At 32.5% G+C, this 13,452-nt stretch overlaps 1 protein-coding gene across 1 annotated transcript; it reads right to left on the minus strand.

Annotated features, from left to right (window-relative positions):
- Positions 1–4,592: 4,592 nt before the first annotated feature.
- On the minus strand, positions 4,593–5,441 carry LOC110101772. The gene has a single exon (XM_020829832.1). The coding sequence runs from the start codon at positions 5,439–5,441 to the stop codon at positions 4,593–4,595; it is 849 nt and encodes a 282-aa protein (XP_020685491.1).
- Positions 5,442–13,452: the final 8,011 nt, after the last annotated feature.

Raw genomic sequence — 13,452 nt, forward strand, 5'->3', positions numbered from 1 at the left:
TATTAAAATATTTTGAATTAATGCAAACAAACATCATATTTTTTTTCTAATGAAACTCTTAGTTTTAGATGTGGATTAGAGCATATATATCCCTAGATCTCTATCAAATTTATAGGGGTGAAAAGAATTTTGCTTACCTCCTATAGGTTAAATATCTCCGTAAAACCTAAAATATTCAAAAATCATATATCTAGGCATGTCAATATTCTATCTCTATACTCCTAATTATTCATGTATTTGACTAACGATGCTATACATCACACTATGTTTTAAATGCACACATGATCAATGTATGATTTAAATGAAGAATGGGATATATTGAAAACATTCATAATTCTTTAGAGTATAAGAGTTTATATTAATACTTAACAAACTCTTTGCATCATTAATCCAAAATAAGAGATCTAACCAGACATTGAAGAAATAATACGAAAACTCATTTTCTTTTTATTCATAGAAGAATCAAAATATAAGACAAGTCATGGAATTTTATCAACATAAAGGATAAAAGTGTCTTCTCTACACTCCTTCCTCCACTTATAGAATTACTTATACAAACACAGGTAAAACTCACCCAGAGATTGTATCTTATACTTCCCTTGGTTCTCTTAGATTTTAATCTGAGAGAGTACTTGAGAAATACTCTAAAAATATACTAAATTTTACTCAAGTGATTAAGCTCTATTACAAACAAAACTGAATATATATTTATAGAAAAGCATAGAAATAACCTAAAGCAACACAGCACTAGACAAGGTGGCACCTAGGCACTTAAAGTTGAACTGTCACCACGGCCCTAACAAGTTTTCTTCGCTACAATGCTTGATGATTAAAAATTTATGTAAGATGTTAAGTCTAAGTGAACTATCCCTATGTACACCAAGTGTGGGTGAATTAGTAGTTTTAAAAATCCTACTAGAAAACACAAAATTATTTTAAATTTTGGGATTTTTAACAACTTAAAAATAATAACAGTTATCACCAAATACATAAGAATATAATTTTATCAGAAGTTATAATAATGATGATGGTATTTTAATAAACATAATGAAGCATCAATCATAGTTTTAAACAATAAATTATCACAGAAATAAAATGCAAAAAAAAGTAAAGCATGAAAAATGAAAAACTTAAAAAAAAAACACACCAAAAATTTTATAGTGGTTTGGTAAAACAATAACCTATGTCCACTTCCTGTAGTCCTCCTCTCTAATTATTACACTAACTTAAGTGTCTCTCCTTTAGCCCCCACAACTAGGCAAAGAGGCCCTTACAATCTTTTCACCAACCCAATGTGGTAGAGAACCTTGACCTACTTTCTCACCCTCTTAGTGACACAGAGAACCTTGACCTCCTTTCTCATCCTCCTAGTGATGGTAGAGAACCTTAACCTCCTTTATCACCCTCTTGGTGATGGCAGAGAATGACCACCTTTCTCACTTTCTTGATGATGGCATAGTACATGAACCTCTTTTTTTACCCTCCTAGTTAAGTAAAAGAACATAAACCTCCTTTTTCACCCTCCTAGTGAAGGTAGAGAACCTCAACAGTCTTTGAGCTAAAGAACTTCTTCCCAAAGCCACACAAGAAACCTTGATAGGCACCTGGAGGAAACAAGAAAAGACCCTTACTTAGAGCAAACATGTGAACCCTTCATGCTACTTCTCCCTTACGCACAAGCTTTCCTTTTTTCCTTTCCAAAGCTCTCCTAGATTCCTTCTCTAAGCTCTCTCTATAGAACACTCACCAACCAAAGACTTGAGATAATTCTAATTTTTTTTTGAAGACATTCAAAATGTATTAAATATAACCAAAGGAAAGTCTAGGTACAAACTAGTGAGAGTTATTCACTCTATCACTTTCCTCCTTTACAAGATGAACAAAGGTAGAAGGAAGTGAACTCTCACAAAAGACATCCCAAATAAAATCAAATGATAAAGCAAGGGTAGCACAGTAATCGGCTACCTTGTTACATTTTATATCCACAAAATGGAAAATGACGTTATCCCAAATATTTAAGAATGAGAAATCATCATGTACTATGCTTCCACCTATTTCCTTCTGTTTGCTATACAAATTCTGAAGGAATAGGATCACATTCTTATTGTCTCCTTCCAAAATAATACCTTTAGTATCGAATAAACAATCCTTCAAAACCTCTTTAAGAGAGCTGAATGCAAGGAGTTCTACCTGAGATATATCCCAATGTATTCCATGAAAACCAAATGTCAACATAAATCTTCCTTTGTAGTCCCGTACAATGCCTCCAATGCTTGCTTCATAGTCACTCTTTAATGCAGCATCAACATTTATTTTATACCACTCGGGTGGGAAAGGACACAAGAAATCAAAGCATGGTCCCAAGGATCGACCAGCATCCCAGTAATCTGAGATATCTTTGCTCATTTTATCCATATTCACAAAGCTAACCACATTTGCTACAATGAATTATACACTATCTTCAGACTTCACGAGAATCTTTAAATTCCTGTTATTCCAGGAAAACCAGAGCAAAGAAAAATATAATTTCATCAACAATTTATTTTCTTCATACACAGATTTAAGCTCAATCAAACAATGCTGAAATGAATAGAAAATCAGAACAGGAAACCCACATATCCTCAAATTCAGGATAACTTCAATAAGCTTAGAGCATCTAGTAGTAATATGATCTTCATCCTCCACCTCCCCGTAGCCTCTAAGATAGAAATTACAGTTGCATAACTTCCTTTTCTTCAAGAAATCTGCTATTGGAATTACTTCTTTGCTCAATCTCCAAATGAATAACTTAACCTTTGCATTCATTTTCACCTTGTGAATCCAAGCATTGTGATCTAGCATAGCTACTTCCCTCATAGATTCTTCTCTTATTACATTTGAAATTGATTTCTCAGACATTTTCCTTTTTAGCTCCATGTAATCTGATTCTGAATCTTGACAAATCTGAATGCTACAGATTAATTTCACCAGTTCTTCCCCAAAAAATAGAGGAATCTTCTCTCTATTCCACCTTCCTTCTTGAATAAAGCAATCAAGATTTGAATTGTCTTCTTCAAAATTAGCGACAAAAGTAGGCCATTTATTATGAGAATTGTCCAGGATCCAAACATCCTTCAATACATTAATACTTCTACCATCCACTACTTTCCATCTTATAAAGCCTTTGAAGGCCTTCCAACTGCTAGCTATAATCTTCCAAGAAGAAGAACCACCCTTCCAGGTTTCATTCCTCCACCAATCATTCCCATATCTAGCCGTTAGGATTCTATTAAACAAGGAATTAGGATTAAGAACCAAATTCCAAGCAAACTTTGCCCTCATTGGTTCCAAACTGGATATAGCCTAGTGAAGCCCCAAACCACCCATTGATCTCGGTTTGCACAATTCTTCCCAAGCCACATAATGCATCCCTTGCTTACCATCCAACTTATTCCAAATAAAATTTTTGGAAATTTTCTCAAATTCCCTCAAAATACTTAAGTGAATAATAGAATGAGACATAAGAAACAATGGAAGATTACAAAAAACATGTTTTATTAAAATCAGTCTTCCCACTAGAGAAATGTATCTATTTCCCCACGTGCTAAGTGTCTTCATAGATTTATCTAAAAGACATTGAAAATCAGTCTTTTTCAATCTTCTAAGAGCAAAATTGGTTCCCAAATACTCCATCTCTTCTACATGTTTCATCTCTAACAACCTTACAATCTTTTTCCTTCTTCCACAGTTAACCGATTTGTTACAAATCACTGCAGATTTCATAGAATTCAATCTCATCTAGTCCAAGCACAATAAGCAGTCAAAATGTTTTTAACTTTTTTTATACTTTTAACTTTAGCATCAGAAAATAAGAGGACGCCATCACATAAAGCAAATGAGAAATCCTTTGAGTATTAGGAGCAATTCTGATGCCGAGATCCTTGCCTTCACTGAAAAAGCCATTAGAAAGAAGTTGGGAGCAAATAATAAAAAGAAAAGGAGAGAGTGGACAACCTTGATGGAACCCACTCTTCCCTTCAATCCATTTAGAGATCCCACCATTAATAGAGATAGCATATCTAGGCTCCATAATGCATTTCATCACCAAATCCATAAACTGCTTTGGGAAGCCCAAGATTCCCAACATTTTGTGAAGAGTCTTCCAACACATGCTGTCGTAGGCTTGCTCCATGTCTAATTTGATTGCTATCATACCATCAGCTGCTTTAGATATCCTGATCTTGTTTGAAACTTCTTGAGCCAGTAATAGGTGATCATCTATGTTTCTACCTTTGACAAATGCAACCTGCTCCTCCAAAATAATTTTTGGAATGACCACCGCCAACGGCCTGTTCAATAAAACTTTAACCACAATTTTATAAATAGAGTTACACAAGCTAATCGGGTGAAAACCAGCAAGCGTGACTGAATTCTTCATTTTTTGAATCAACACCACTAGAGTGTCCTTCCATTCTTTGCACATTTTGCCTGTCACAAAAAAAAATACTTCATTGCTTTGCAAACATCACTTCCTATAATGCTCCAATAAGCCTTGAAGAAGGAGTAAGTAATGCCATCAAAACCAGGAGCTTTATTGTTACCCAGCAATCTGATTACTTCCACAATTTCTCAATCTGAAATATCAGCACCAGACTCCTTCTATCTTCTTCATCCAGGATTCTATACGGTGTATGCCAATTTTCTTCAAAATAATCCCTTTCCTTCCATTTCTCCAGAAAATACGTAAAGAATACTTCCTGTGCTTCTTTAGGATCTTCGGTTAGCTCCCCACTGCACTTCTTTACTTGAGAAATCCAGTTTCCACTCCTCCTGGTGCTTGCATAGGAATGAAAGAATTTCGTATTATCATCCCCTTCCACATACCATTTAACCTTTGCTCTTTGTTTCCACCATGTGTTTAACCGAAAAAGTGTCATATTGAGCTCTTTGACTTTAGTTCTTAGCTTCAAAAGCTTATCTTCACTCAACCAACCCATATTTGCTTCTTCCTCTAGAAGATGAACAATTTCCTCTTTCAATTTGTCCTTCTCAATATAGAACTCCTTGACTTTAGCCTTTCCCCAAAAATGCAAATCCTTCAAAGCTTTTTTACATTTTTTGTTTAGGATCTCCATATCATTGCCATGAAATCCCCTTTTCCATACTTTAGCTATAATGTGAGCCGAACCTCTATAGGATAGCCATACGTCCTTAAATTTGATAATCCCTTTACTTCTAGATGGTGAATCAAAAATTTTCAAAAATATAAGACAATGATCTGAGGCAATTCTTACTAAATGCCTTACCAATGCCACCTGAATACAGTTGATAGCCAAAGTGTTAAGTAAACACCTATCCAACCTTTCCAAGATCCAGCCTCCCCCATTTTTGCTATTGCACCATGTGAACCTTGGTCCCCCCACCCTTACATCATGCAAATCATTCTCATTCATGAAGTCCATCATCTCCTTTGGACCTTGCGAGAACACAAATTTCCTACCTCCTCTCTTCTCATCTTGAGAGACTATACAATTGAAGTCTCCCCCTACAATCAAAGGGACCTTCATAGATAATTTTAATTAGAGAGCTTAAATATAAGGCCTCAATAAAAGCCCTAAAATTCAGTGGATAATCATCGCATAATATGATAAAAGATCATGCAGTATGATTAGTTAAAATAATTATGTTTGTATTGTATGAATAATAAGGCACTGTACGATCAGTTCAATAGCTTCAGCTAACTGTTCAGTACAATTTGAGGGTCATACAATACCATTAGTTTAAATGTCTTGGATTATTATCTCGTATGATTTGCAATGATAAAAACTCATCCCATACAAAGATCAGGTCATACGACATGATTAGGTCCAATCATCCTTTAAGATATGACTTGATCAATTAATTCAAAATTATTCTTTAATTTTAGGATTAATTTAGGCAAAATTTTATTTTATCATATAGTATGATATATATCATATAGTATGATATATATCATATAGTATGATACGTACGATATGATACATTTGGTAAGATTTAGTTATATTATATAGTACAATACATATCATATAGTACGATATATACTATACAATTATTACAATATTTGAATTTTAAAATATTACTTAAATTATGATTGGCAGTTGGGATATTGATTTCAATTGATAGTCTAGTATGATATAAATTATCCAGTATGATTTGTTAAAATATCTTTAATTATATAATTAGCTATTTTCATTGATTCTCTAAATAGCTAATTGGTCAGTATGATATACTTTGTATAGTATGATTAGTTCAAAAAATTATACTCATATTTTTCTCACTGTCTCACTCCCTTGAGTGTGTGTGCGCACAATCACCAAATTTAGTATCCATGAAATACATGATATGACTCATGAAATGTAAGAATTGATTAAAGTCTTGGTAGGTGATTTTCATTGGCCTTTTATTTACATAGGATTGGAGGGTAGTGCCCCCACTATTAATTTGAAGGCTTGCACAAAATTCAAAAAGAAGTTTGGAGTTGAAAGGATAGGTAAGAGTGAGAATGAATTGAAGGGACCAGCGAGCGAAAAAATGAGTATCAAGAAGTTTAGAAATTTCTTATTTATGATTTTTAAGGGTGTGATCCTAATAACCTTATAATGATTATATGCCTCTTCATTAGCTGCTTTAGTAAAGCAAGATCCACGGGATGTTGGGAGGAGATATTGATGAGAGCTCTTGATTGCTTTCCACTGGTCATTACAAGGACTAAGACCTCAGGGAGGATGGAAGAATATTTGAAAATAGTTGTGTGAAGAAAAATTTTGTTTTCCCTCATTTTAAATAGAATTCTACCATATTGTATAGTATGATATGGTATTGTATAGTATGATTGAGTGCATTCAGTTCATCCAGTTTGATCAGTCAAAAAAAGTGGTCTTATCATATAGTATGGTCATAATCATACTAGACAATCACTATAAAGACAATCATCCCAAGGTGTCAGCCTATACAATCGTTGACTATTAGATCATCTTATACAAACAGGTGTTTATATAGTATGATAAGATATTAAATATCGTACTAGTTGAATTCAATGTGCCCAATTCTTAGTTCTATATGTATCATATAGTATGAATTGGGTGTACATATCATATGATTGCCAATAATTAATCGATCAAAGTCATTGGATGGGTTGTGAGTAGTGATGTGATACTTTGTGAATATCATACAGTACGATGTGGGATTATACAATTTGATGTGAGAAATTTTTGACTAATATGTGATAATCATAAAAATTTAATAAAAAGAAAAAAGAAAAAAATTCACACAAAACTAGATCACAAATACAAATAATAAAACACAAACAATCATAGAGTAAATTATAGAAAAACACATATAAAAATATTGAAATATTCAATTTCCAATTTATGCTGATTCAAGTATGAATATCTATAACACCTAGTCTAGTCCTAAAGGTGCTAAAGGTTTCAAAAGGAAGGGGGTTTTCTAAATATATATAGTTACCACCTTCAATAATTATACCTTCTGCTTCAAACATCCAATCTTGCACAAATTTCTTAATATAGATGATATCTAGCATCTCAAGCTATGCACTATCCCAATGTTTGCAATTTGATCCAAAGCACATAAGAATCTACCTTTGAAATCTTTAACAATGCCTCCCATACCAGCATTATTGTTCTTACATAACGCTGCATCTATATTTATTTTTATCCATTTAGGAGGTGGACGACGCCAAGGTTATGAAGACAGCTCATAGAGCTGATTGACATCCCAGTTCTCATAAATAAGATTCTTCTTGAATGAACCAGTTGAATTGCAAATGGAAATTACAGCTATGTATAAAGAGTTATCTTTTTTTCCTTGATGAATTAACTTATTTCTGCTTTTCCAACAAAGAAAGATTGCGGTACAAAATAGATTACATATAAAAGGATTAGAATTTGCTAGATACTTCAGTCCTTGATAACAATCTTCCATTTAGTGTCTATATGATGTAACTCTTTCTCCCCCTTGGTAACATGATCTCTTATAAAATGATGCCTAATATCTATGTGTTTGGTTCAGGAGTGTTGAATTGAATTTTTAGAAATTCAAATGGCACTAGTGTTATCACACAGGAATGGTGTCTACATGTAGTCCAAGATCTAAGATTTTTTATTTAATCCATAGAACTTGTACAACACAGCTCTCTACAACTATATATTTTTCTTCAGTAATAGATAATGATATAAAATTTTATTTTATACTAGACCAAGAGATTAATAATTGTATAATGAGTTGACAAGTTTCAGAGGGTCTTTTTTTATCAAGCTACAACGTACAAAATCTAAATCAGAATAACCTATGATTTTAAAGGATACACTACAGGAATTTTATTGAATACCTGCGGTTAGTTGACCGCTAGAACTACCGGCGATTTGATTGTTGTTATTAACTTGTGGTTTAACTGCCGATATTAATTATGAAACCATCATAACTTCCAGCAGTCAATTGATCACCATAAATATCATCGATATTCTCCTTTCATGGCAACTTTTACCAGTGGTTTAGCCACCATTTTTAAGTAAAAAGTTTTCGACAGTTAAAATCCCCTTCCTTCTTCCTCATTTCTTCACGTGGACCATTTTCTTTCATCAAGATGCCCACACCCTCACCAAACTCCACACTTGTACTTGTTTGTTTCGTCAACAGAACTCTAGCTTGCCGAACTCCTCCCACTCCCTCACCCCCCGATGGCCTCACTCGAGTTTGACCACCCTAGTTGAAGGTGATCTCCATACATCTTCTTATTTTTCCTCTCAATAGACATTTGTAAGAGCATATGCCTTGGTTAATTTATACTTTTTGCTATTGATATTCTTCTTGTTGGTAAAAATGAAGAGAGGGTTAAAGATAAACATGAATTATGGAGGTCAACCTTTGAATCTATAGGTTGATTTTTAGAAAGCCGTAAGCCTATATCATTTTGCTTTAGTCATGGATATTCTCAATAGAAATTTGTAAGCGAATGTACCTTAGTTTATACTTTGTACTGATGATATTCTTCTTGATGATATGACTATAAAGGGAGTTGAAGGTAAACTTGAATTATGGAGGTCAACCTTAAAGTCTAAAGGTTTTTGCATGATTAAATCTAAAACAAAATATATAAAGGGTAATTTTAGTAGTAATACACCTAGTGAGAGGATTATGACTTTGGTCAATCAAGTTATTATTAAGAGTATACATTTTAGATATTGGACTATTGTTCAGAGTGAAGGTGAAATAGATAGGGATATTATCAACATAATTCAAGTTGGATGATTGAAGTTGAGGAATGCATTAGGCTTGCTATATGATAGAAAAGTCCCCCTCAAACTAAAGGGAAAAATTATAAGATGATGGTGAGACTTGTAATACTTTATGGTGTGAAATGTTGACCAATAAAAGAGAAGCATAATACTAAGTTAAGTTTTGCAAAGATAAGTCATCTTAGATGGTTTGGTCACTTAAAATGGCGGCCTTCCGATAACCCAATTAGGGAAGTAAAGGTATTAAATTTGACTTATATTAAGAAAGGTGGAGGTAGACCTAAAAAGACTTGGCTAAAGAAATTAAAATGATATTTATTTATTAGATTTAAATGAGATTTAAGGCTGTATATTTTTTAATAATTCATTCTAAACTATGTAGGGAAATTTTACTTTAACATCAAAATAACTATCAAAGAAAAGAGATATTTGATTTATAATAGGTTGTTACCAGGTCAAAGAGATTGAAAGATGAATTTAAAGGAGTTGAAACTTTTATTCAAGTTGTATCTCAACTACTTTCATTTAAGTTCAATGGAATGTTTAGATGTCCATGATCGAAGCAAAAAATCAAGCATTCATTAAGCCCAATGATGTAAAAGTTAATTTATATCATAGGGGATTTGTTCCAGGATACTGGATTTGGACCTCACATGACGAGTATGAGACACACAGAGATACTCGTGTTGGTCCATCCACAAAATAGTTGATGAAGATCAAATAAGTAGACCATATGAAGAACTTAATTTTGATGCAACATGTCCTTATTTAAGGGCCATCATAAAAGAGCCACCAAATGTAGATAGTAAAAAAATCTTTGAATTACTACTAAATGTTCAAAAACTAATTTAGAATGGTTGCATAACTTATTCAGAATTATCGATTTTTGTTATGATGTTAAGTATCAAAATTGACTATAATATTTCTTATAATTATTTCAATGACTTCATTAGTCTTCTCAAGGAAACAAATCTAGTGAAAAATTTAGTCCCCTTAGATTTGTATAGAATAAAGAAATTAGTATCCAAATTGGATCTCACCGCTATAAAAATTAATTATTATATAAATGGATATATATTATATTACAACGATGATGCAACAGAAGTTGATTATTGCACCTGCAATATGCCTCAATTTAAAACAAACTCAGCAAAATAATGTCTTCAAAAGAAAGATGTTCCATATTTTTGTTTATTTTATTTAATAATTATTCCAAGACTTCAGTGGCTCTACGCATCAATAATATCAGTAGGTCCTATAAGATGGCATAAAAAGAAATTAGCACATACTGGAAGAAGATTCCAAAGGAAGTTAGGGATATGTAGTTCAGAGAATTTAAGGTATATTTATTTGGCATTACTTAAAATTTTTTATTTCATTTGAATTAAAATTATTTATTATGCTTATATTTTACAAAAAAGATTTTAAGTGGTTAACTGAGTATGTTATGATGATTAGAACAAATTATGAGAGGATATGATCCACTCATCTTAGGGACATGTTCATAGAAATTAGAACGCCTATGTAGCATCCATTTTGGATTGGTGATGGAGTATAGGTTGATTTGAGCAGAGCTTGGGTGAGCATTGAGTTCACCAAATTGAGAGAACATAATAAGAAAAATAGAGCTTCTGATAGTAGGGGTTTAGGACACTATTTTAATACAAGTGGTTCAGTGCCTCATACTAAACATAAACGACGACTATATATAATTTTAGCTATATTTTTTAATTAGTTTATATATATATATATATTTTCAGGAGCATAACTACTCCTTTTTCAGGTGAGATGTCAAAAAGAATTGTGACAATAAAAGCTGTCAATTACTTTGCGTTACAATTTTTTACAAATAATATAAAATAAATTTAAATTTTATTTTATGGATTTATTTTTCATAGTATGATTTTATAAGACTTCAAGATAGTCAGCAGTCTACTGGTGATGGATCATCTTTAGGATTGACCCATTATTTTAAGTATCATATGTGGTCAGATGTTGTTCGAGGAAGGCAGAGGGGGAGGGTTTATGGTTTAGGTTCGTAGGGATATGCTTATAAGTGAAGTACTTCTACTTCAGCATTTTATGATGTTAGTGAAGCTAAAAAAACTATTAGCTAGAGGATTGCTGCCCTGACAAGAGAGATAAAGGAGATGAAAAAGATTTAAGTTGAGATGCAGGAGGAGCAGTGATCTTATTGAGCTAAAAATTAAATGAAAAAGGATCAAGAGCTTATATATGAATCACAGAGCAGTGAGAACACAGATGATGATTAGTGTTGTTGTTATTTGTTGTTATTTATTTAAGGAAATGTTTGGTTTATTTGAAACATATGCACTGTGAATTTCATATATTATGTTGATTTTGGAACATATGCATTATTATTTGTTTAAAAAACTATTTGTTATTATTTTGAACATATGCACTTTATTTATTTCATATGCATTATTATTTTATTTGAAGAATTATTCTGTTGATTGTGGATTATGGATGTATATAGTCAAAAGTGCTATATATTTTTTGAACTATGTGTAGGTAATTATGGAATTTGTTTAGATAGAGGGACTGTCAATTTTTGTTGTAATTACTACAGATTTTCAGAGGCTAACCAGCGATTTAGCCACTAAAAACTTTGATACCTGACAACATCAAGTTGCCGTCGATGTTTTCTTTTTGCTACTGCTAATAACCAATGGGTAAGTGACAGTTTTGGCATCAAAAACTCTGCCAGTTTTTAATGATGGTCTCTGGTAGTTTTTGCACCAAATTTTTTGGCGGTTTGCCTGTAATTTTGGGTTCATTAATTTTTGGCTATTTTAGCCACTGGGAAAGCACCATAAAATTTTGCCACCAAAAATTGCCCATCGGTTTACATTTCCTACGCAATTTATTCTGATGGTTTATAAACGACATGAAAACCTCCAAGAATTTTCCAAATCATCGACAAATACATTAAGATCATCGGTAATTGGCAATTTTTGTATAGTGGTAAAATATGTTTAGGATACTAGATTTGTAGGTTTTGGGTTCTTAGAAGATATTTATGAATTTTCTTAGTAGCTCTCATATGAGATTCTTTAATATCAACCTAAAATCTAGCATCAAGACATACACTAAACATGATATCAGGTCTACTGGTAGTCAAGTAAAGAAATGATCCAATTATCCCTCTATACTTCTCTAGTCAATTGATTTTCCATTTGGATCATTGTCTAATTGAATGGTAGAGCTTATGAGAGTATTGATTACCTTAGCATTATTCATCTCATATTTTTTAAGATTATCTTTAAAATACTTTGATTAGATTAGGAAAGTTCCATCATTCCTTTGCATCATACTAAATCCATGGAAACAGGTAAGCTCTTCTATCATGCTCATCTCAAACTACTCATCATTATTTATGAGTATTTATCACAAAGAATTTAATATGTAGATCCAAATAGTATATCATTAATATAAATATGAACAATGAGTAGATTTTCTCCTTTTCTTTAGGAATTGAGTGGTATCTACACTACCCTGAATAAATGCTCTATCTAAGAGGAAAGTGCTTAGCCTTTTATAACAAGCTCTTGGTACTTCTTTAATCCATATAATGCATTCTTTAGTTTGAATACATGATTGGGAAATTTAGAGTTCTCAAAATGTGGGGGTTGCTTAACATATATATCTTCTTTAATCACCCATTTAGAAAGGCACTCTTGATATCCATGTTATACTACTTGAATCCTCTAAATTAAACAAAGGCTAGTAGTACTCTAATGGCTTCTAATCTATCTATAAGGGCAAAGGTCAAAAAATTAATTCCTTCAATTTGATTACACCCCTTAGCTACTAACTTAGCCTTATTTCTAATTATTCTGCTTGAGTCATTCATCTTATACTTGAAAACCCATTTAGTTCCTACAATACTCTAGTCTTTGGGTCTATGGGTCTACTAACCAACTCCCAAACATCATTCCTAATAAATTAATTTCAACTCTTTTTGCATAGGAAGGATCCAAAATTCATCAGATAAAGCTTGATCTATATTTGAGGGTTTTATCATAAAGATAAAAGTAAAGTGGTTAACCTCCTTTCTAATTTCATGCCTAGTTCTTACTCCTACTAATGTATCTCTTAGGATGAAGTCTTTAGGATAACTAGATGAATATATCCAATCTCTAGGAAATGGGGTGTT

The sequence above is a fragment of the Dendrobium catenatum genome, unplaced genomic scaffold (genome assembly GCF_001605985.2).
Source record: "Dendrobium catenatum unplaced genomic scaffold, ASM160598v2 fragScaff_scaffold_72, whole genome shotgun sequence".
Classification (NCBI taxonomy): Eukaryota; Viridiplantae; Streptophyta; class Magnoliopsida; order Asparagales; family Orchidaceae; genus Dendrobium; species Dendrobium catenatum.

Coding starts and splice junctions, on each gene's coding strand:
- LOC110101772 (XM_020829832.1), bottom strand. CDS start 5,441: ATGGACTTCATGAATGAGAATGATTTGCATGATGTAAGGGTGGGGGGA.